The sequence below is a fragment of the Gymnoscopelus microlampas genome (genome assembly GCF_963454915.1).
Source record: "Gymnoscopelus microlampas genome assembly, chromosome: 14".
Lineage (NCBI taxonomy): Eukaryota > Metazoa > Chordata > Actinopteri > Myctophiformes > Myctophidae > Gymnoscopelus > Gymnoscopelus microlampas.
This window is the reverse complement of record NC_139951.1, coordinates 13377743-13403480: the sequence shown is the minus strand read 5'-3', so window position 1 is coordinate 13403480 and position 25738 is coordinate 13377743. Positions and strand designations below refer to the sequence as shown.

The window sequence follows — 25738 nt, the reverse complement described above, 5'->3', positions numbered from 1 at the left end:
TTGTTACCTGTGCGCATGATGATGTGAGTGGCCTCGGCCGTCACCTGGGAACGCACTTGAGCGCCGACCTTCTTGGCAAACTTTCTGACCATCACCTGCATGAAACCAAGAGAGTGGAAAGTGTTAAAACAGTGGGTAATAAACTGACATTTTCTAGGGATGCACGATTAATCGGTCATCATATCGGTATCGGCCGATGTTGGCCTAAAAATGCAATATCGTATCGAACCCATCTATATCTTATTGTTTCTATTATTGTATGGCTTGGTTGAATGCTTGATTCTGATTGGCCAATCACTGAATTCAGCGGTGTGTTATTTTTGAATAATGACCACTGAGCTCAATAACAGACCGCTTTCTAATCATATTCTATGCCAACATGGCAGCCATGTAAACAAACGCGCAATGTCATTTACAGTTAAACATTGCTCTCAAGAATGTTTTTGAGCGAGATTAGACAATGCAGTAACCAAATATTGATTCTATTTTATCAACACTTCCCGTTGTTTTCCGAGGCAACGCGTTGCACTGGACGCACCTGGCATAAATTAATGGACTGCTTTCATTACCGTAAGCAATTAAATCCTTTGTTTTGTAGTAGCTTTTGAGTCAATTTATTAATTCCTCTATTAAGTGCATAATTGCATAATTATGTTGTTTGAATTGTGAAGCTGAAAAGGCCTTTCGTGATGATGAAAGGCTGCAGATTCAATCAGTGTTTTCTGGGGAAGCTTTCAAAAGGGTCAACAAGGGTTTACATTTTTTTGGTTTATTTCAATACAGTGCATCCCTACTTTTGGAATAAAGAGGCATTTCAAATTCAGTGCTTATATATGCCTTTTTCGGAAAGGACAAAATTCGAACATGTTTTTATACAGATATTCGACATTGGTAAATATCAGTTATCGACCATAACAGCAATGTTGACATCGGTTATCGGTATCGGCCAGAACTGTCACATCGGTGCATCCCTGATATTTTCTTTACAAAAAACGAATCACTTACAACCCTTTAAGCATAACACATTATGATCCACTGCAGGGCGACAAGATGAATAGCTGTTTTGTGTTTCCATTCTGCTTGCAGCCATGCGTGGCAGGCAGGGCATTGTAATCACTACCGTCTGTGTATGTGTCTGTGGTGGTGAGTAAACAAAAGCTTACAGTCACAACGGATGGCTGGATTTTCTTTCAACTTGGTGGCAATGATCAGTTAGGCTGCCCCGACAGGATGATTAACCATTTAACCACAAAAATAAATTAAAAATTATGTTGACAATAACTGATCTACAAGCTCACTTTAGTAATGTCTAACATTGGGATGCCAGTGTTTGGGTGGTGAAGGTCAAAGGTCAAACTTACAGAATTGGTCATATGTGAGGATAGAGGGCCTTTACCCACTAAAACCCTACCACTTCACTGTTCCTAAATCAATAGCAGATATACAAGCTCATAACACGTCGCGATGTCGCGATAATCTCACCTAAAGTTCACCCAGAATAACGACAATAGAGTTTAAGTTGTTAAATTGATACTGTAGTCATCCCTTTAAGCAAAGTCCTTTTCCACCTCCAGGTTAGAGGCTGAACTGGCTGATTACTAATAGCAAAACACCAAACACTGGGACTAGTGTACAGTGAACTGTACAGTACATACACTAATGATTATGATAATATGTAGAGCATTAAATAGAATGCTAATGTGTTATGAATTATACACACAGGTGAAACTAACTCATTTGGCTGCAACAGAGACTGTGTACGCATGCACACGAAAACCCAGTTACTGTGAATAATTGTGTTATAGGAAATGAACTGGTCATGTGTTGCGTTAATGAGACTTTCCCGGTTTTAATGGGTTAAGAATACGAAAAAAAAAAAAAAACTCAGGGACGCTGTGGGCGCTGGGGTCGTGTCTTCTCCTCCGCGTCATCAGCGCCCATACCCAGAGTGGGGTTGGCGAAAGGGCCTACTCTGTGTGGAGTTTGCATGTTCTCCCCGTGTCTCCTAGGGTAGTTAATACCCTCACAAAAACATGTAGTAATCCTGGTCGCTATACTGCCTCCCCCATGACAGCCGGGGCGCCTGATGGAGGGGAAGGGAACTGGTTGGAATAACGTGTTCCTTCCACGCGCTACGACCAACCAGGGAAACTCCCCCCTGTCAGGTGACAAGAAGGTCAGTTGGCTCTCATGCACTGAAGGAAGCATGAGCTCGGCCCTGGCCTCCCTGGCTGTGGGGGACTGGTGTAGCGCTGGTGTAGGGCTGGTGTAGCGCCCAGGATCACTTAGAAAATTGGCACCGGGTGAAAAAAATGGGTTACAAAAATCACGGGATAAAAATTATGAAAAAAAAAAAAAAAAAGAATACGAAAAAATAAGTAACGGTCAAATATAATAGGAATAAATCAATTGTTTCCTGCTGATAATCACCTGCTCACTCGAGCCCAATCCTGAGGACACCAGCACCAACGGAGCCCTATGGCGGCCGAGTGTCGGCGAGGACACGCTGGCAGTTCTGGCATCGGCGTCTGCAGCTTCCCGCCGTGCTGATAATAATGAGCCATTTGCTTCCTGCAGCGTTTGGTCCGCTGGTTTGACCCGTGAACTCCTCTCAGCTCCACTGGCTCTGCTGGGCTGTCTGGACAGCTGCCTCGCTACGCAAGGGAGAGACAAAGAGAGCAAAAAGGATTGATAACAATTAACCACTTGAACCCTAGCATCCCTATTCTGGGCATGTTTATGATAGGGGAACATTTGGCGTGAATAGGCGAAGATTCTGTGGAAATTGCAGATGTACAAGCTCCAAACGTGTCGCAACGTGATGCATTATGAGCTTGTAGACCAGCATTTCTGAAATTCTTTACAAAAATATGCCTGTTTATTTATTTTTTTATATAATAATTTAAAACAATCTAGGAAATGTAAAGAAGGGGACTTTTACTCATGACCCATAACATTTTTTGCGTGACCCAAGAATGGGTCCCGACCCACTATTTGAAAAACACTGGCTTAGAGCGGTGTGCATAGAACTCTCTTGATGCTGTGAGACACGGTTCATCATGGCAGAGCAAGTGTCAAATGAAATCGCATGATCATGACAGGCCTATAGATATTGTTAGGTTTTCTCTAACCTCTGTTAAAGTCTACTGCCACTGTCCTATGTCGTCCTCAAACTGAGATATTTAATACACAGCATCTCTTGCGTGTATAAATGTTTGTTTTAATTGCTTTTCATTTGTATTATTTATTCATGCCCCCATCCACTGTCATTAAAACACTAACTGGCAGTAGAAGCTCTGTTATGGTGAGTTGCTGTCTTTGATTGCAGCTATGTTGCACCTGTGTTTATAGCATGGCTGTTTTTAAATGTACCAAAAATATAGCCACGGGCAAATTTACACATGTAGAGGATAACGTTTCTACAGTCTATGCTGCAATTCCCAACAATAAACTTCCTCGAGCTAAACTAGTTATGCACGTCACTATTTTGGTTATTTTGTTGTTTAGCTTAGTAGCCTAAATGCTAAAACTTGCCTTGAAGTCTTGTCCACTTCACTCTCTTAAATGCAACAATGGAATGTACAGCACAAAAACATTTCAAACTCAACTGAAATATGGACCTTTCTGGGGAAAACATTTGTTTTTTATAAATTGATGCCCAGTGTCAAGTCAACAGATAATATGTTTGCTGATCTACAAGCTCACAACGCATGCCATCGCACCAGGTTGAGAGCTTGTAAATCTGCTACTGTATATTCACTATTTCGTAAAGTGAACTACACATATAAGTGGTTAAGTGTTTCTGTGGGTTTTATACATATTTAAACAATTAACAGTATTAACAAGCGCTTGTGACTAAATAACTAAATTGGATCCGTTGAAACATTCCATTTCCTGAAATATAATGCTTTTGGACATACCCGACAGCCACAATATCCTTTTGAGAGACAAGCACTAGCTTCAAAATCACGAAGAGAGAAAGATCTCACCTTCAGCAACTTTCCCGTTTTACAATCATCATCTCATCTTCCTTTGACAAATGACCACTTGCCTCGTCCTATTAGTGCATGAAGGATGTTAGCTGCCACGCCTCGCAGACTGACCTGGTTCTGTGTTACCGTCGTGCTTCGGTGGGCCGGGCAGGGTGGGCCCATGACCATCGCTTCTTCCCGAACCAGATGGCACGGGGGGGCTCGGGTTCCTCTCCACGTCCGACTCCCTGGGGAGGGGGAGACATAATCCACGTTATGAGTCTGGCCAATGCCAGGCTAGGGGAGACAGAGTGTCAGCCTTCGTGGAACGCAGAAAACCGAACACCGCACCCATGTGTAGAAGTTCAAAAACATTATAATAGCCAACGTATGAAATATGGATTAAGTGGTTAAAATGATTGTGATGCCATTGCTGTATTAACAAATTTAGCTGGGGACCCCCACCAAAGACCCCTGGGGGTCCCTGGACCCCACTTTGAGAACCACTGGTGTAGAGTAGACAGCTGACATGGAGGAATAAAGAATGGGTTTTCAGCAGTGGTGGAAAGTAACTACAGTGAGGTACTATTATTTTACTTGAGAATTTGCTTTTTTTTTTACTTTATATATTATATATTGCCTTACCCCTTATGTCTATACATTTTTTTTTTAATATTGAAAATAGCCGTTTGTAGATAGGCCATTTGAACCATTTTTAACCATTCAAAATGTTTAGGCATAAGACGGCGCACAAAATAGGGCCCTAAATCTCAGAGGCAGTATCAACATTGTACTTTTTACTCCATTGCAATTATTTGACAGCTTTAGTATCAAGTTACTTTGTCTATATAGATTATTATTACAAAATATACATTAACCACATGAACCCTATTTCATAATTCTACAATTCAAAAATAGGCAATCTATAAGCTCACGGCGCGCCTGTGGATCGGCTATTTTCAAAAAGGTTTGAACCCGGTTCTCCTGCGCAAGTGCTTAAGTTTTAACCACTGAGCTAATTCAACCTGCCTGCTATACCTTCAGGTCAAATGTTTTGTCAAACCAGAAACAGGATGATGTCAAAGATCGTGTCAAACCAGACAATAAATGCCTCAATAGAAGAGCAGGGAGAGCAAACCACCCTGACTGTATAAGTTATTTATACACAAATAAAGTTACATAATACAGAAGTATATTTTGATTCCAATACTTTTGTACTTTTACTCGAGTTAAAAAAAGCTTTTGAATACAGGCCTTTTACTTGTAACAGAACATTTTTTTATTACATTGTGGCATTGACAGATTTTACTTTTTTTTTTAAGTAATACATCCAAGTACTTTCTTCCACCACTGGTTGTCAGTGGCTGTGGCAGGCTGTTCTCGTGTCTCCTAAGAAGACGCGCTGGCACTTCTCTTCTCGCCAACTCTCTCGGGGGCCCGTCGTCGCTTCTCTGGCTCTACTCAAAGCTATCTATCTAGAGCCAAGGGCTCCCCCCCCCCCCCCCCCCAAAACCTCAGTTATACTTAGTTGCCTGGCGGTGTCGTGCTCAGTAAATAGCAGATATATCTGCCATTTACGCAACACCAGTGTACAACTAAGTATAAATCGGGCTTAACACAGACAAGTTGGAGGTGTGCCTACTGCCTACATTCAAATTACCTGTACCTGAGTAACAAACGAACCACCCAAGGGACGACATGTCAAATGCAGCGCCGAGAGCCATTCTTTACGGTTTAACACAGCACGCTTTGGGTAAATATACAGCAAACTCCTCAGTACAGTAGAGAGCAAATCGGTTGCTTGTCGGGCGGAAACCTCGTATATTTCAACTTTTGGTGTTGTTTTTTTCCCCCATAAATGAATGCCCTACTTCATCATACAAGAGTGTCGCACAAAAGTAGTGAAAATAGCCGATCTACAAGCTCACAACGTGTCTCGTCATAATAAAAAGGGAACGGCTTTGGACATGCAACTCAATTCAATGGGGCTTTATTGGCATGAGGAAACGCATGTTTACATTGCCAAAGCAAACATGAAACAACATGCAAAGATTACAAAACATGGTTTCCACGCGACAGCAACGAAACGCATGTCTCCTATAATGCCTCATACGATCCTAAGCCCCCCAAGAGGACAGCACTTAGAAGCCAGTGAGGCGGGGGGGTTGGGGGGGGAGGGGGATGCAGTCAAGCAGGAGAGATGAATTACACCAGCAATACAAGTTTTCCTCTAAGTGCCCTAAATGACAAATAAGATGCAGTCACTAATGACTTTTTTATTCTCCCACAGCATAAGCACATTCTGGTGTTCATTAGGGAGATTATCTGCCTGTCCTCTTGAGATTCATCACCCTGCTCAAGCCAGCCTGCTCACACACACACACGCACAAGCGCTAAGGCAAACTTTCTTCCTCACTTACCGAAAGAGAAGACAATTACCTGCCACTCATTCGAGTTATTGTTCTGTTGTAAAATGGCTTTAAATCTATTAACAAGGCAATCCGCCGTTTCACCAACTGGAAGAAATAATTATGATAATATCAGCGACCTACCGTTGAATCAGACGTGTCTTTTAGGTGTTCAAAGTCCAGGTTCGTCAAAGTCAAGGTTTAATCATGAGTTGAGGTATGCATTGGGAATGTAAGGCAGTGGTTCTCAAACATTTTCATGTCAAGGAATATTTTGTGCAAGGGAGCCCCCATAAGAGAAGACGTTGTGAATTTTCAAAAATTATTCCAAATTGTTCACAATCTTTCAAGAACTTTTCAAAAAAAGTTTTGAAATAGCCATAGTATAACATGGGGTTAAAGTGGTTCAGCTTGCTCTACCACAGTTTGCCAGGGGACCCCCTGGAACACTGATGTAAGGTATTGTCACATCACATCAGGATTTGCCTACCTGGCAGAAAGCCTCCGGGTGTCCTGGCCACATGGCAGCGTCACGTGAAGGTCATGGCCTTGGGGAGATAAAGACGCCATCACATTCAGGACATGTCCTTCATAAATAAATGACAAAACAGCCATCACATTCAGGACAGTTCCTTCATAAAAACAGCCATCACATTCAGGACAGTTCCTTCATGAAACAATGACAAAAACAGCCATCACATTCAGGACCGTTTCTTCATGAAACAATGACATTGCATTGACTTTGTTGACGTGGCTCAAGGCAGAGAGGTAAAAGGTCAAAGGGATGTTCTGAATGAGGTATGAAGTTGATTATGAATTATGAATTAGCTTAACCCGTTAAGACCTGAGGCCGATTGTACAAATGCCTTCTAAACCAGTAGTTCTCACACCTGCCAAAATGATATCATGTATTTGGCCGCGGACCCCCATCTGAAAATGTTTTGTGCCAGGGACCCCCAGAAGAGAAGATTTTTTCTAAAATGTAAAATAAATAGCAGATGTACAAGCTCGCAACGCGGCACGAAGTGATGCACTGTGAGCTTGTATATCTGCTATTTTTGAGAGCACCGTTTTAAACCACTGTTCTACGTATGTTGCTACAGTATATTGAAATCTAAAATGACACAGATGCTTTCCCGGTTTTAAATGGGTTAAAAGGGATATTTCACTTTCAAACACGTTTGGGGTCATTTTAACGTCTCCTCTGGCTTTCGTGAGCACCCCAGACAGTTTTTCAGTTGCTTGATTTAGTATTTAGATTTGATATTAATTTGATCAGACACGCCCCCTTCCTACACAAACCCATTGTAACTTCAAACTCCATATAAACCATGATAGATTCATCGAAAACACCCGTCCTTGGTTCTGGCGACTGATATTGTCCTTCTAATACTTGAGGGGGCCGTGTTTTTTCAATGACTTTTTAGGTTGTTTTTTTTTCATTTTCCAGAGAAATTAACACATACATCAAATGCAGAGACACAGTGTTGTGCCTCAGTAATCTAGGATCATAGGCAAACCAACTACCTAGCATCATTCTAAAAAATATAATATCAAAAAATAATAATCTGTACTTTTAAACTATAGAAACTATCGGATGCCAGGTAAACAAATGAAACTAGTATCTGTCTAAATAGCATCCCATCTAAATGACATTTTAACCTTCGCATAAGACTGCATGGTCTTAAGCAATTTAGAGCTCTAAGCCTGCACTCGGTAACAAGTTGTACCAGTCCAACCCGTGGCTTCAGCAGAACAATAAAGACACACACCACTACTTCTTCTGTATCATTGAATGAATGAAGTTTATCTCCATTACGGAGTTCTATGTTTGTCTATGTTTAACATCCATACAGTCAAGTGGTTTTGCTTTGTGTTGCCTCTTGCAATGTGGGTTAACAGTTTTGTGTACCAATAACCTATTCCATTTCACCAATATTGCTCCAAGGCTGCAGCAAGTACTGATAAGTTTCTTAGTGATTATTCTGTTGATTACTTTTTCGATTAATCGAATAACCGAGAAGCATTTTTTTGTTTCGTTTTTTTAATAGAATAGAATATAACCAGATTATTACACAGCATTATTTTATACATCGTCACACAACGATGTCATGCTAAAATTATGAAAATAAGAATGTTTTTACCATTTCTTCGATTGTTTTGGACATTTTCGCCTATAATAGGGATTATTAATCAATTATTTTATTAAATTATCGATTATATATATTTTTTATAATCAACTAAATCTATTTATTAGTTTGATTAACAGTTGTACCCCTACATTGCTTGCAGGTGTTTTTTTCACACTTCTGACAGTGATTTTATCCATCATATCCAAGAAGGAACAAGTTTCCGGCCCTCTGGCCAGTCATCATCAGCGATATGAACGGGATGATTTAAGTCTGATTTTATACTTCCTCGCTCGACGGTGTATAAATTAAGCATAAGAGCCCAAGGGCCAATGACGGTTCCTTCTTGAAGTGACCTGAACATCGCAAAAACATTTAAATAAAATCTCCTGATTAAATAGTCCTTTGGGAAACAGTGTGAAAGGAAAACCCCACACTGGCGCCGTTTCCTAAACAATTAACACAATATGTAATATTATGATGTTTTAGTAATATTTCTCCTGCCGTTACACATACTGCAAACTAGGTGAAGAAATCACAGACCGAGGCTTAAAACCTTTGCTTTTATGAAATATCCCAAGCCATTAGGGTTTTATGGAAGATGCTTCTGAACATATTGCTAATTTTACCACTTCAAATGCTCTAATCTTAAATAATAACAGAAAATAGTCTATCTACAAGCTCTCAATGCGTCGCCCAGCGACGCATTGAGAGCTTGTAGCTAGACTATTTTTGAGGCGCAACATGCTTCCATAGAAGCCATGCTGACTTCTATGAAATCCAAATGACTGAAATCATTCGTGGCGACTGAGAACTTTAAACCATGTGTACCTGTGGATCTGCTACTTGGAAGCTGTAGCGGGAGGTCAGAGGTCACGCCGGCTTGTTGAGAAGCAGCTCCCTCCTTGGCCTTGAGTGCCTCCGTCAAAGCCGCCATCATTTTCTCCATCCGTGCCAGCTCTTCCTTCATCTCCAGCTTTTGCTGATAATAAAGAGACAAGAGGCATATTACTCTGCGATGGAGGGTACCTAGCGAGGGTTTCGGGCCAGAAAACACTAGTTGTTAGTGCCAGGAGGAGAGAGAAATAGAGAGAAAGCATGCGAGGTAAAGAGGGAGGTGCACAAGCGGAATACCTGTCAGAGTCTGACCCCATTTACACCTTGCATTAAAATGCCATCTGTTGGTATTGCTGTGATCGTGCATTACGCTACTGTAAGCTCCACCGTGCACAAGGAGGTGGGGCGGCAAGTCAGTCAACACATACTGATCCAGTAACCCAGTGGTTCTCAAACCTTTCAGGCCACGACCCCCCAAAATAATCCTATTTGAACTGGGGACCCCCCATCCTGACAAGCACTTGGAATTGTAGGAGTTGATGCATTACATTTTGTTCGACTCGGTTCCACAGATAAATATTGTGAAAATAGCCGATCTACACATGCACACGACGGGCTATTTTCACATTTTGTTTGACCATTCTTTTTGTGTGGTTTGTTGATTTTATGTTGTATTTATTTTCATTGTAGAGGTAATAAAAAGGTCTTAAAAATAATTTAGAAATGTGCAGATACCCTGTACACACTTATACCGTATGTTAGTTTGTTTACTGTTGAGTGAGAAAACAATGTTGCAAATTAAGCAAATCATCTGTGTGTGATTTTGGTGGGGGACCCCACCAAAATCCTTTGGGTCCCCCCCCTAGGGGTACCGACCCACAGTTTGAGAACCACTGCATTAACCTATCAGATTAAAAGTGTGTTGCCAGTGTTTCACTACAAAACACACATGTCAACTCAAACACTGGCTCGTCATGACTGGCGTTTCCCCTGATCCCAAGTCCAGCCACGTTTCCATGCAGAAACACTATTCTGGGTATGACGTGATGAGAGCAAGGCTGCAACTATTGAATCTTTTCTTAGTGATTATTCTATCGATTACGGTAACTACATTTTTATACTATGTCGCACAACAGTGTCGTGAAAAAATAGTGCAAAATAGCCGATCTGCAAGCTTGTGAGTTTGTAGACGTGCTATTACTATTTTTGTTACGTTTTAGATTTTTTTATGACAAGGGAGGAACATTATTAATCGATAATTTCATTTAATTATTGATAATCAAATATTCTTTATAATCGTATAATTTATAATAACACATTTTATGTATAATGAACTTTACATTTGAACAAATCTTCAAAGTGCTACCATAGACATTTGCATATAAAAAAACACCTCAAACCACTATAAAACAAAAACTGTTCGATCAAATGTTGCACATCTTGATGAAAGTGTGCTTAGTTGGACATACTTTCTAGCTAATAAATGCAAACACGCAAGATTTGCAGCTAGACCTGGTTGACTTTTAACTGAGATCCAATCACTGTGAGCCTCCTCATCCACATACAGATCACATTAATTCAAGGTTTAAACGGGTACTTCCTTTTGGAGTCTGTATGTTGGAACCGAAGGTCTCCACAAAATGTTAGGGGGTGTTTCTTACTTGAGAGGCATGACTGAGCTCTCAGTCAGCAGCACAAGTAGCAGTGTAAACCAGTGGTTTACACCACTGGTCCTTGGTGGGGGTTCCAGGGGGTCCCCAGAAAAAGTAGCTACACAATCATTTTAACCACTTTATCCATTTAGATGTTGGCTATTCAGAAATAGCAGCTCTACGAGCTTGTACATCTGCTACTTTTTGAAAAAATATCAAAAAGGTTTGAAACATGTTGAAAAAAATGCTACATACATTTTCTCTTCAAGGGGGGTCCCTGGCACAAAATCACAGCCAAATACATATGAATTTGGGGGTCCTTGACTTGAAAAGGTTTGAGAACCACTGGTGTAAACTTGACACTGCTGCTACAGCATGTCTGTCTGTCTGTCTGTCTGTCTGTCTGCATGTGTATGTGTGTGTTTGTTTGTTTGTTGACTGTGTTACTACAGTAGGCTGATACCAACAAAGTCTGAATTAAATCGTTTCAGCTTACAGCAGGAGCGCATCGATTATGTGTCAACTGTCACCACACACACACAAACACACAGGTTTGTATTACTATACTTGTGAGGACATCAACGTTTCAGGACGGCGATTTTATTAATGCCATTTTAACCGTAAGCCTGAAATGGCAGATCTATAAGCTCACTTATAGATCATCTATGTTTTGTGCATGACACTGGCATGCAACTAAATATAAATCACATTTAACTAATTCCAACCCCTACACCCTCCTAATTGTAAGTAAAAACCCTTTTTCAACCATAAATCAACCATTTGTCTTGTGAGGACCAGGAAAATGGTCCGCCCAACGTATATTTCTCAAATTCTACCATACTTGTGGGGACATGTGGTCCTCACAGGTATAGACACACACACACACACACACACACACACACACACACACACACACACACACACACAGAACTAACACTGTGTGTGCTCAGCTGTGTTTAAACCAGGGCTCTCTCTAAACTACCAGAGAGCTCCCAGTCAAATACCGCAGACGGATGAAAGTGAAAAAAGCCCATTGGAAGATGGATGGGCCAGAAAACAAGAAATCATCTCCAAGGCAGTATTTCCCCTCCCCGACATAAATGAAATGCAATTTAGAAAGCTGCTGAGGGGCACTTTTTCTTTTTAAGTGAGCGGGGCGGGTAGTCTGTCATCCAGGATCTGGCAGCTCAGCAAGGGGAAAGAAATGCAGTGGCTGCTGCCATCTATAGGGCATAACGGGACAATGCAGCGTTGTTTACATTTTTCAAACTAATCTCTCATGACAGATTGATCTGCCTTAAACATTTAATGTTGTAATAAACACAGAAGCACCCGGGAGGAAGTGGACTAAGAAAGGGGAGGAGCCAAACCGAGTCCCTGTTTCTACACAAAAATTGAGGTGGTGCCCTCGGAGGCAAAAAAAATAAGGGGAAAAAAAACTAAATGTGTTCCCAGATTGACTTCAAACAAATACTGCTGATCAAGCAAAGGGTTGGAGTCACAATTTCTAATCTTGCATATGATGCTAAATCTGTTTGCCTATTCTTCATAAATTGAATTCGTCTAGGGGTGACTCGATACAGAGTGACTCGATACATAAAACATGAAATAATAAAACATTATTTTTTTTCCACTCACAGCTGTAATCGTATTTACCTGCGTAGCGAGGTAGTCGCAGGAGGATTGTGATGACGCCACAGAATCGGCCATGTCACATGTTGGGAGATCCGCTGTAAAGAACAAGAAATAATTAAATGCATTTGTACCGAGAATGCAGCAGTGGTTTAACTCAGTAAATGCACTCAAGTACTGTACTTAAGTACATTTTTGAGGTACTTTTTACTTTACTGGAGTATTTCCAATTTTCCATACTTTTACTTCTACTCCACTACATCTCAGAGGCAAATATTGTACTTTTACTCCACTACAGTTATATGAAAACGTTAGTTACTAGTTACTTTGTATATTTGTGTTATTATTGAAAAAACATACATTAACCACTTCAGCTATACTTTTTTATTACTTATACTTATTTGAAAATAGCCAATCTACAAGCTCACAAGAAGTCGCATCGTGGCATGTTGTGAGTTTGTAGATATTCTATTTTTATCCATTTATACATTGGCTATTCAAAAATAGCAGATCTACAAGCTCACAAGCTTGTACAGCTGCCATTTGTACATCTGCTTGTAGATCCGCTAGTTTCGGTTGCCACATCTATGTATAACTAAGTCACACTCACTACTATAGTAAAAATCACCCTAACCTAAACAGTATATAATATAAATCCACTTACCTTTCCCTTTGTCTTCATTTGGATGCTTCTAAACACACACAAACACAACGCACACACACACACACACACAATAAAAAGGTCTGAACAGAGGAGTATGAATCTTAATAGTCATGTTCACTGAACAAGCTATGTCTAACAGTAAAACGTGTGATTGTGTTGCGTTGTGTTTTATGTGTTTGCTGTGTGTATGCTTAACCCATTTAGACCTGTTACACCTATACGTTGTTAAGCCTTGCAAGCCAGGTCAGCAACTGTGTCACATTAGTTGTTCCTATATATCTTCGCTGTCGGGCAGAAACCAGCCATCTCCATGTTTCAACATTTTTAAATAAATCAGTGCTATTGAACACCATTTGCATCTGTGTGTGGGTTTTACAAATATTGAACCAATGAAAAATATTAAAAAGGGCCTCTGACTAAACCTCCATTGGATCCTCAAAACTGACGGTCAAACCACCTAACTCCAACTTTGGAGTTAGGATATAAAATCCATCTCCACATGAGCTGTATTTGGGTATGTAAGTGATGATAATATAAGGACACATTCAAGTGTCTTACAATGTATACAGTCACCATACCAACTTTGAGGCAGTGTTGTTTGGTTTAAAAACATGCTTTCTTCATTTCCTGAAAAGTTAATATTTTTGACATAGCTGCTTTCTGCCCGACAGCAGAGATATGCTGTATATAACAACATAATGAGAAACTAATCAACTATAAAGAATATGAATCGACAATCGACCATTTGATAAAATAACCGATTAATAATCGTTCCCTATTTTTGGGCATGTCAAAGTTTAACAATAGTGAAAATAGTCGATCTATAAGCTAACAATGTGTCGCGATAGCTACAGTAGCTTGTAGATCGGCTATCTTCACTATATTCACATGACAGTGTTGTGCGACAAAGTATAAAATAGGGCGTAAGTGGTTAATCAACTAGTTGATATATTTAAAAAAAAAGCTTCTCAATTATTTGATGAATCGGACAAGTGATCGATAGAATAATCAATAAGAAAATAATAGATAGTTGCAGCTCTAGTATGCCTGTAAGTGAGCAATTGTTTGATGTGTCTTCTTTTCCTTTCGGCTGTTACCTTCAGGGGTCACCACAGCGAATCATCTGCCTCCGTCTCACCCTGTCCTCTGCCTCCTCTTCTCTCACACCAACTAACTTCACGTCCTCTTTCACTACATCCATAAATCTCCTCTTTGGTCTTCCTCTAGGCCTCCTGCCAGGCAGTTCCAACCTCAGCATCCTTCTACCGATTTACTCACTATCCCTCCGCTGTACATGTCCAAACCATCTCAGTCTGGCCTCTCTGGCTTTATCTCCAAAACGCGCTGTCCCTCTGATGGACTCGTTCCAGATCCTATCCATCCTTGTCACTCCAAGAGAACCTCAACATTTTAGTCTCTGGTACCTCGGCTCTGCTTCCTGTCTTTTCCTCAGTGCGACTGTCTCTAAACCATACAACATAGCCGGTCTCACCACCGTCTTCACACGGTACACCTTCCCTTTCATTCTTGCTGATTCTTTCCCGTCACACCTGACACTTTTCTCCACCCGTTCCAACCAGCTTGCACTCTTTTCTTCACCTCTTTTCCACACTTTTCCATTGCTCTGGAATGTTGACCCTAAGTCAGGGGTCTTCAACAGGGGGTCCTCAGAGCTACTACAGGGGGTCCTCAAAATCTTTGTGTGATATGATTTTTTTCAACCCTAGTATCCATTTTCCGAGGAGAACTTCTGCCAAAAATAGCTGAGCTTGTAGATCAGCTATTTTTGGCAAAGAGATATAGGTGTAGAGGGAAAACAGAGCAGACCAAGTAAAAAAAAAGTTTAATCTGAAATACAATGTTATATAAAGGGGGTCCCTGCTTCATCTCTCGCTCAGCTAGGGGGTCCTTGGGCTGAAAACGTTGAAGACCCCTGCCCTAAGTACCTAAGTATCCGCCACCATCTTTACCTCGACTCCCTGTAACCGCACTGTTCCACTTGGGTTCCTCTCATTCACACACATGTATTCTGTCTTGCTGCGGGCCTGCGGCTAACATTTATTCCTCTCCTTTCCAGGGCATATCTCTCCACCTCTCTAGATTTTCCTCTACCTGCTCACTGCTCTCACTACAGGTCACAATGTCATCTGCAAGCATCATGGTCCATGGGGATTCCGCTCTAACCTCGTCCGTCAGCCTGTCGATCACCACAGCCAACAAGAAGGGGCTCAGTGTCGATCCTTGATGCAGACCCACTTCCACCTTGAACTTCTCTGTCACACCCATAGCACACCTCCCCACTGTGTGTGTTTGTGTATAGTGTGTTTATTTTGTATGCTTATGGCTGAATACCTTCTTCCTGAAGTGAGCCTTCTTGTTTGTCTCCAACTGACTCTCCATCGCTTCTACAGACAGACAGAGGGAGGAGCTATTACAGTTTTTCAGTTTTCATTAGTTTGTATTATTTTTGTCGATCCGTTTAGTGTCAGTTCGTTTCCAGAGGGGGTTTGCTTGTTTCAGTCTAGTTTTTATTGTTTCAAAATATATATCATTTTAATATGGGGGTTATTTGTCAGGGTCAAGATTTAACACTTTTTTTAACAAAAGAAAATCACTTATCACCTTTTAATAAACATATATTTGTGTTTATTTCATTTTTTGGGTGGAGTTTTAAGTTATATGTTCTCAAATAGAATCTTTAGTTAAATCTAGCCTTTTCAAATTGATTAGAAAATGTTGCACTTTTTGTCATAACATCTGTAATTGGTGGTCTAAACTTTTTCATGTCAAAGACCCCCAAATTGATATGTATTTGACTGCGGACCCCCATCTGAAATGTTTTGTGCCAGGGAACCCCAGAAGAGAAGATTTATGTTAAGAAATGTCTATATTTTTCAAAGATCTTCAAAAATAGAAGATGTACAAGCTCACATCTACAATTATTTCAATGGCTACAAATTCACCCAATGACAGAATGTATAAGTATGACTATTCAGAATCAGATCATAGTCTATGTCCACTGTTACCTACACACCACCTACAGTAACACAGCAGTAGAATTATGTTCTAAATCTAACAACAGAAATATTCTCTCATGGGGTCTCTCTGTCACAAAATCTTTTCAAATAGGTCTGTGGCCAAAAGCATATTGATCAAGGGGTACTTGACATGAAAATCGGGGTTAGGGTTAGACATTTAGAGGTTAGATTTAGAATTATGCTTGATTATACTTAGTTTTGGCGCTGGTGTCATGCACCGGAAAATAGCTAATCTGCAATTCTTCGGCTTACGGTAAAAATATGGCAAAAAAAATATGACACAAAATGTTGATACAAACCTGTGTGTGTGTGTGTGTGTGTGTGTGTGTGTGTGTGTGTGTGTGTGTGTGTGTGTGTGTGTGTGTGTGTGTGTGTGTGTGCGTGTGTGTGTGTGTGTGTGTGTGTGTGTGTTGGGGGGGTACCTTGCAGTTCACCGTCAACTTCTGACTCTGTGTCTGATATGACCTGTCCCGCCCGTCTTCTCTTCTGGGGGTTTCCTGGGTTCCTGGGGCACAAAACATTTTCAGATAGGGGTGGGGTCCGGGGCCAAAATTACACATACATCTGGGGGTTCCTTGACATGAAAATGTTTGAGAACCACAGCTGTAGTGTTTATTGTTTACCAGTAGAGGTACTGTAGTGTTATTGTTTACCAGTAAAGCTATGTAGTGTATGAAGTGTTGTTTACCAGGGAGATCCACTCTGCTGGACCGACCCCAGAGAACCTGGCACCAGATTACTCATGATGACGTGATCTCCACTTTCATCACATTCCTCATCAGAAACCACTGTTTCTGGATCTAGAAAGAGAGAGATTTGGGGAAAGTGAAAGACTGGCATCGTGGTTGTGTGCATATGCTAATGTTGAATGCCCATGTGGAAGTTGAGATCAAGTGTGACTGACTGACTGACTGAGGTTTTGTTATTATATCAGAATATAGAGCTATTTAACACTTATTTTAAGGAAATCACTTACCCTACCTTTAACTCTTTTATCAGTATTTATTAAATGATTCATCAAAAATTTGATGAACAGCAATATTTTGAAATCAATAATTTGTTATATCTGCCCTGTGTTGTTTACTAATCCAGACAAAAATGTAATTTTTATGTTCAAATGTTCAAAGACAGAAACACAATTCAAATCGTTAATCGCAATTATTTGAGTGACAATTCATCTTCAAGTATGTCGTCATGATCGTGACAGCCCTGTTTCAGAGATCATACAGTCTGCATCCTTGAACAAAGCATCTAATTTAAAATATTATAATAAAAATAACGTTTTATTCATACACATTTTACTTACAGTCTTCTGGGGTGCCAAACAAGTCCACAGAGGCCTGGCTGGAAACCACATAGTCTGGGCTGGGGACGTCGCGTGGATGACCCTGTTGTTCTGCTGCACTGGCTGCAACATGTGTGCCATTCCTTCCATGTCCATTTTGTTCCTCGGAATCTCCCCGACCCTGAACGTGGCCTAGAAGCAAATCTGAAGATTCTTGCTCCGCGACAGATGGGCAAGCAGACGTCTGAGCAGAAGTAGGCAGGTTGTCTTTCCCTTCACTAAAATCTGACTCTGATGATGACTGCAACCTATGAGCTCTTCTCGTTCTTGTACTGGTCTTGATGGGGGAATCACCGCTATGGTTGCTATTTACCTGGCTGATCTCTACTGCTTGGTGGGTCATTTGAACAACTGGTGGTATCAGGTCATCGGGGGTCAAGGAGCTTTCTGTATTGGCCATACGTTCAACTATGTCCTCGGTGCATGGCTTTATGGGGACGGAAACTGAGTCCGGCAAAGTGCTGCATTTTACGCTACACTGATTGATTTCCCCAGTTTCCTGTAGAATACTGTCCAGCTGCTTTGAACACGCTGGGGTCCTGTTCATCGTGTCTTCCTCAGACACACAAAAGGCTGGAAAGAGCAGTCCAGAATCGGCCGCTTGGTGGAGGACAGAAACATTTGGGCTTTCTGTTTGACTTTTTGCCACGATATTAGGTGTGAGGACACTATTGACATTATCATCAGAGAGGCCGTTCACAACACCATCCTGAGTGTTGCCGCTGGTATCAGGGATTGAACTATCCACCACGACTTGATCCAATTTGGCAATAGATGATTTCTTCAGGCTCCTTCGAGCTCTGAGCCGCGACTCCTTTTTATGACTGGGGGAGTGAGAAGGGGGGATCAAATCCGCACAAGAAGAGGTTTGAGTTTCTAGTAACACCTCATCTTGGATGATGGAGTGTTCCTTTGTCCCCATGGCCTCCTGTTCTGTTGCACCTTTGGTTCCACAGTCGACATGACAGTTCACTTCTGTTACTTTGTCTGAATTCAAACGTGGGTGTTCCTTTGTCCCCATGACCACCTGCTCTGTCGCACCTTTGATTCCAGAATCCACAGGACAATTCACTTCTGTTACTTTGTCTGCCTTATCTTTGATTCCAGCATCAATGTCGCAATTCACTTCTGTTGATTTGTCTGAGATAAATTGCCTTGTTTTAGAGGTTGCACTCCCAAGATGGAAAGATTTTCTTCTAGCAGCTTTAAAGCTCTTGAGCAGTTGCTCCGTGTCCAGCTCGCTGTCATTCTTCTTGTCTTCCTCTTCCATTTCAACGGACTGGCTCTGATTTGCAGACGTCTCCATTTGATCTCTCTCGAACAGAGTTGAGCTTGGAGGTGGCTTTTCTTGACTATCGTTTTCACTCGCTGGATTTTGCACAGCCGTTTCGGTGGGACTCGTAGAATCTGGGACCATCGCCACGGAACAGGCGTCGCTGGCTTCACGAGGACTTCCGCTATTTGGGACTTCAGCTACGGACTCTTTGACTGGAGTCACAGCTTCTTGTGTTCTCAGATGGACAGACATGCTCTCGCTAGACTCCATTTTCTCTATCCCTCCTATGTCACTGTCTACAACACAACCGTTTCTTTGAGGCAACCTCGCCACATTTCTACTTTGACAAGTTGTGTCATCGGCTGTTGTACTTGCACGTGCGTCCTCGTATTGTTTCACCATGTCTGTGCTGGTGCTAGACACATTGGCCTTAATGTTTTGGGGAGGACATGCTTTCTTGCGACTGCCTTGCATTTCTTCAATGAGACCCTTTAATCTTTTACTTCTCCTGGTAGTCCTCATGAGTGGAGTTCCAGGTTCCTCGCTGCTGGGGTAATTCTCAATCTCAGCATGTATTTCTTCTGTTACTGACACCACCTTGGGTTTGTCTGTGGAGTTGCTTTCGCCATCGCTGGCGCTGACCATAACAAGGGGCTTTGGTACTTTGACCAGCTTGCCCTTACCTAGCGTCGCGTTTTTACCTCTCTTCCTCCCAGCACTCTTTTTCTCAGTGCTGCTGTCCGATGCCGCCTTGGTTTGTTCTTGTAGATCGCCGTCTACAGCCTGCCAGGTGTCCATCTTCCTCTTCTTTGATGTTCTCTCTGGCTGACGTAACACAACTTCAAACGCAGGGCTGTCCTCTCCACCTTGGCCTTCATTATTGTTATTCTCTGGCAACTTACTCGGTTCTTCCTCTTCTTCAAGTCCCTTCCTGTCCGTGCCTTTAGGATCAGTCAAAGTATTTTCTTTTAAAATGACATCTGTTGACAGGTCTGATATTCCCAGTTGGTCCTCCAAGACACTCCTCTTCACAAAATCAGCAGGGGTGAGAATATTGCTCTTTCTCTTCTTGGTGACTTTTTTCGGGCTCCGCGTTCCTTCAGGTGCTGCAGCTGGAGGGACAGGTGGGTCTACAAACACCCTCGGTTGTGGATAGATGCTGCTGCTCCTTCTTCGCCCTCGACCGTAGACCACCCCGAAGACCTGATCCTCGAGGCATTTAGCATGGTCCACTCTCTTTGCGCTCACATCTGGCACGATTTGTGCCGTCGAGATTGTGGAAGAGTTTCCTGCTGGAGAATCAGGGCTCTCCGTGTGAACAGTGTCTTCTTCAGCAGGTTTCTCAACCTGGGAATTTGCTTCAGCGGGTGGAATTTTCAGGAGCCACTCAGAGACCCTCTCCAGAGTTTTCTTCTTTTTCTGATCCAAAACGACGTCAGGTTCCGGGTCTGTACCTTTGCTGTTCCTTAGAGACCGTCTAACTGGCAGTTGCTGCATCTCTTCTGGAATCAACACCAGGTCAGACGAGGGATTCCCTAAGTGTGAGATTCTCTTCTTGCCCCTGCTTCTGGGTCTTGCTGTGGACTTTTCCACAATCTCTAACATTCCGGTTTCTACTGCTGGCTCCAAAGCCTCTCCAGGAGGGCTGTTTTGCACGTCAATCTCTTTCTCCTTGTCTGAAGTTGGTTTAAAAGGACTTGAGTCCACAAGACTCATGAGCCTTGCAAAGTCATCCATCGCTGAGGAGGAAATGGATGAAATGACAAATAACTATTCCTTCAGAACACAACATACAGTACAAACAGAAGTTATACAGTAAATGTATAATATACTACTGTATATCATGTATTATCTCATCTTTATCAGACATTGGCCCTCATGTGCAGCAAATACAAGACAGTAGTACAGTATATAAAATGTCAAATTCTGATATTCACACAAAATCTAATTTAAAAATGTAATAATTATTTAGCAAATTTGACCTGGTTCATATTAAGGTCAGCACTCAGCACGTGTCCATGTCTAGACTTGCATGTATGCCAGGACAAGGAGTACATAGAAGAACTGTAAGAACTGTGCTATTTAAGAGGTGCAACGGTTAAACTCATCGATTTAATCGATATAAAAAGAAAGTCTGTAATCGATGTGTTAATAAAAGCCAATACAAGATTAATAATCAATCCTTATTTTGGGCATGGCATTATAGGTGAAAATAGCAATGATTGTAGATCGGCTATTTTCACACTACACTGTCATACAACGAACTAACGAATTACGAAAGTGAGCTTAAGTGGTTAGAAAACTGTTTTTAGATCAAACATGAGTACAGATCATTAGACTGCATACCTGCTACAGTAGAGATGGATGTTGAAGGGCTTATTTCTTCATTCTCACCACTGTCAGGGCCAGCTGCAGGACAAGATGCGTCAACATGACAGGGAGCTTTCTTCAGCGTAGCCTCCGTGACACTGTGCAGAAAGGAAATACATGCTGACATTAGCTATCTATTTAGCCATCTACAAAAATAATTAACCCATTCAATCTGGGAACACATCTGTGTCATTTTAAGATTTCTTTGGCTATTCAAAAATAGCAGATATACAAGCTCATAGCGTGGCACCGAGTGCTATGAGCTTGTACTGTAGATCTGCTATTTTTTTTAAATCTACAAAATTTGTACAAATCTTTGAATATATATATTTCTAAAGTGAACAAAACTCAAATCTTTGCTTCGGGGGGGGGCGGGGGGTCCCTGGAACAAAACATTTTGAGATGGGGGTCCACGGCCACATATATATATATATATTGCTATATCAGTGGTGCTCCAACTTTTCTATGTCAAGGACCCCCAAAATGATACGTATTTGGCCGCGGACCCCCCCCCCCATCTCAAAATATGTTGTTCTAGGGACCCCCACAAGCACAGATCGGTGTTAAAAATGTTCACTTTAAAACATATATTTAAAGATTTGCACACATTTTCCAAGATTTTATCAAAAATAACAGATCTACAAACTATGAACTTGTATATCTGCTATTTTTGAATGGCCCAATAATTCTTAAAATGACATAGATGCGTTCCCGGTCTTAATGGGTTAAGATTGAGATATTGTCCAGAATAGCACTGGACAAAATAACTGAACACGGGTGCAAGTTTGAATGACTTGATTTGAGTTATTTTCATTTCTTACGGTGTTTGTTGTCTTCGCAGGGGCATTCCAGTCAAGTCTGCAGATTACAAAGCAACATTACAAGCAGACATTATTAAGCAAGACAATAAAAAAAAAGAGAGACAGTTTTACATGCAGAGAAATTGCTAATGTAATGACCTGCTGGACCTCATATGTCTAAAACTGTTAATTTTCAGGATTCAAATTCAAAAATAGCAAAAGTACCAGATCTACAAGCTCAAAAAGTGTCACTTCGCGCCGCGTTTCGAGCTTGCGGATCTGCTACTTTTGATGCTTTTGTGTGACGCTGCAGTATGATCAAGTAGGGCTTTAATTTACGAAAAAACACAAAAAGTTAAAATATGGAGATAAGAGGTTTCTGTCCAACATACTGTTTGCAATATTTGGAAAAACAATCATTGAACCTCGGCCTGTCACAATTATCACATAATCGCTTGATCGCAATCATTTGAGATAATCGCAATTATTTTTTTATCATTTCCACGTTGAAAAATATTCATACATTTTCAAACATTGTCCAAAAAATAGTGGAAATAGCAGATCTACAAGCTCAAAACGTGCCACGGCGTGACGCCTTTTGAGCTTGTATATCGGCTATTTCCACCATTCATGTTTTTTTAAGTAGAAAGATTATTAACTGATGTAGGTTATTTGTCATATCTGCCTGGTGCAGTGTGCACCTTTCGTTTACGATGCCTAAAAGCCAAACAGAAATGTAATTTTTATTCATGTTCCCAGTGTTCAACGACACAATTAAATTGCTAACTTACGTTACTTACGTTATTTGTGTGACAATTAATCGTGTAAAAATGTAAAATGTCATAATCGTGACAGTCCTAATTGAATCTAAAATCAGATGCTGAGAGAATGAGTGTGTAAACACTGAGTGATGGCAATACTCAGGCGACATCTCTCTTCTACGGTATAGAAGCCTTAACCCATCCAATCCGGGAACGCATCTGTGTCACTTTAGATTTCTTTGGCCATCAACCCATTAAGACCTGAGGCGATTCTTAAAAATGTTTTCTAAATCCTAACAGTTTTTTTTTTCAAGATTTTTCAAAAATAGCAGATCTACAAGCTCATAGCGCGGCACATAGCGCTATGAGCTTGTATATCTGCTATTTTTGAATAGCCAAAGAAATATAAAGTGACACAGATGCGTTCCAGGTCTTAATGGGTTCAAGAATAGCAGCTATACAAGCTCATAGCGCGGCTATGAGCTTGTAGATCTGCTATTGTTGGGGAAAGAATTGTGAAAATGTATGCAAATATTTGAATATATATATATATATACATTTTTAACTCAAATCTTTGCTTCTGGGGGGGGGTCGCTGGAACCAAACATTTTGAGATGGGGGTACGCGGACAAATACATATCATTTTGGGGGTCCTTGACATTATTATTATTTTAGCAACATAAGTTTAAAAAAAAAGAAGAAAAACAGGTTAGTTTTTAGAAGACATTTGTAGAATCCCCAGAGGCAAAGATTTCAGTTAAAAAATGCAGATCTACAAGCTCATAGTGCGGCACTCGGTGCCGCGCTGAGCTTGTATATCTGCTCTTTTTTTGGATAGCCAAAGAAATCTGAAAATGACACAGATACGTTCCCCGTCTTAATGGGTTAAAAACAATTACAGTAATGCAGCCAGTCCTTACAATTTGTGCCGGTATCCTGTTCATATGCCTGTATTATGTCCTTCAATCCGGCTATCTGCTTCTGGAATCCCGCGCTCTCCTGCAAACTCCTATTTGGGTCAAACAACCACATACTTGTTTTAGAATCACACAGCAACATTTCAAACTACCGGCATAACAACCGTCAGTGCGCTTCACAATAGGCTCTATTCACAGCAGCCATATTATGAAGACATTCACATGTGTTACCAATGATACTAATGAAGGCTCTGTTCCATTCTGGTCAAACAAGAGTCAGGGTGCTAATATTGTGCATGTTGGCCCACTGGAAACACTCTGCTACACCAGTGGGTCTACAGTTGGGGTCCAGGGACCCTCAAGGGCTTCCAAATGGCCCCTTACAGGTGTGTAACTCTGAGAGTGTACAAATGGAACCAAATGGACCCGCAAGGGTCCATTTGGTTCCATTTGTACACTCTCAGTTATGGGGGTCGTGGAAACCACTGTGCTAGACTAAATGGAACAGAGCCTTCATTAGTATCATTGGTAACACCTGTGAAGGAAGTGATAATATGGCTGCTGTGCATAGAGACTATTTCTGTGTATTCAGTGTTTCCGCCTCTGTCATAGAATACCTTCTGGTGATTTTGTTTTTGCAAACTGGACAGCTGGCCTCCTTTTGCTTACTGCTTCGAAAGAGCTGCATAATACAATGTCTTGTGGAAAAAGAGAAGATAAAGTATGGTTTGAATGCAACTGATGAGGTTGTGTAATAAATACATTCTTGCAGTAAGAAAACGACTGATCGAGTTTATATAAGGAAATAAATATAGGATATCAAGATTAAAAAGATTCTTTACTTGCAAAAGTGATGGTCACACTTTGTGGATACAGGTGCACTCATCAACTCTAGACTGTAACAAATGCAAAAAGGACAGAAATGTTATAGAGTTAACTTGAATGTAAATAACTAACTTATTACAAACAAAGTATATAGTGCTTGCATTGGACGAAGGTGATTCTTTAAAGTGGTGTTAAGTAGATAAGTACATTTACTTAAGTACTGTGCTTAAAGGGATATTTCGCTTTCAATCATGTTTGGGGTCATTTTAACGTCTACTCGGAGTATTTTTTAAGTTGCTTGATTCAGTATTTAGATATTTGTTATTCATTTTAACAGCCTCCTTCCTGTACAAACCCATTGTAACTTCAAACTCCATTTTAACCATGTTAGATTCATTGAAAACACCCATCCTTGGTTCTGGTGACTGATATTGTCCTTTTAATGCATGATATTGTCCTCTTAATCCCTTTAAGTATAATTTTGAGGTATTTTTACTTAACTGTAGTATTTCCAATTTTCAGTACTTTTACTACAACTTCACTACATCTCAGAGGCAAATATTATTATTTGAAAACTTAGTTACTAATAACTAGTTACTACAGTAGATTTAGATTATTATTACAAAAAATACATTAACCACAGACTATATACATTTTGGCCATTTGAAAATAGCCGATCTACAAGCTCACAATGTGTCACGATGCATTGTGAGCTTGAAGATCTGCTATTTTCTAAATATTTTTTATACATTTGAAAACTCTGCATAATGAGTACTTTCTACTTTTGGTCCTTTAAGTACATTTTGAGACCAATACTTTAGTACTCAAGTACATTTTGAATACAGAACTTCTACTACAGAGTATATCTACATTGCAGCAGTATTGATACTTTTACTAAAGTAAAACATGTGAGTACTTCTTCCATCACTGGTTCTTTGTTTGAAAGACACTGACCATATGGGACACTGCAGCGTCTCCCAGAGGACAGTGATCCCTCTTTTGACATCCTGTTCCTTCGGGGCCTTCATGGTATTTTTCTACCAATTGAACCTATAAAACAAACCAAAAGAAATGTCAACAATATTGTGTGTGTAATTGAGACTCAATAATTGG

General features: G+C 40.8%; 1 protein-coding gene across 2 annotated transcripts in view; it reads right to left on the bottom strand.

The window, feature by feature from the left end:
* The window catches only part of LOC311060950 (uncharacterized protein), a 53411-nt gene that overhangs the window by 25265 nt on the left and 2408 nt on the right, over positions 1-25738 (bottom strand). The window contains exons 2-18 of one of the 2 annotated variants that reach the window (XM_084079365.1): positions 25580-25675; positions 24643-24696; positions 24418-24498; positions 23804-23892; positions 22144-22180; positions 21299-21420; positions 17638-20691; positions 17020-17131; positions 16754-16836; positions 15646-15698; positions 13294-13321; positions 12654-12727; positions 9340-9490; positions 6870-6966; positions 4104-4219; positions 2431-2654; positions 8-95 (exon numbers count right to left, since the gene is read on the bottom strand). In XM_084079365.1, the coding sequence (XP_083935491.1) occupies positions 8-95; positions 2431-2654; positions 4104-4219; positions 6870-6966; positions 9340-9490; positions 12654-12727; positions 13294-13321; positions 15646-15698; positions 16754-16836; positions 17020-17131; positions 17638-20691; positions 21299-21420; positions 22144-22180; positions 23804-23892; positions 24418-24498; positions 24643-24696; positions 25580-25653 (4537 nt within the window). In that variant the 5' untranslated portion in view covers positions 25654-25675. The remainder of the gene's footprint in view (positions 1-7; positions 96-2430; positions 2655-4103; positions 4220-6869; positions 6967-9339; positions 9491-12653; positions 12728-13293; positions 13322-15645; positions 15699-16753; positions 16837-17019; positions 17132-17637; positions 20692-21298; positions 21421-22143; positions 22181-23803; positions 23893-24417; positions 24499-24642; positions 24697-25579; positions 25676-25738) is intronic. The other variant, XM_084079366.1, reaches the window with a different exon arrangement.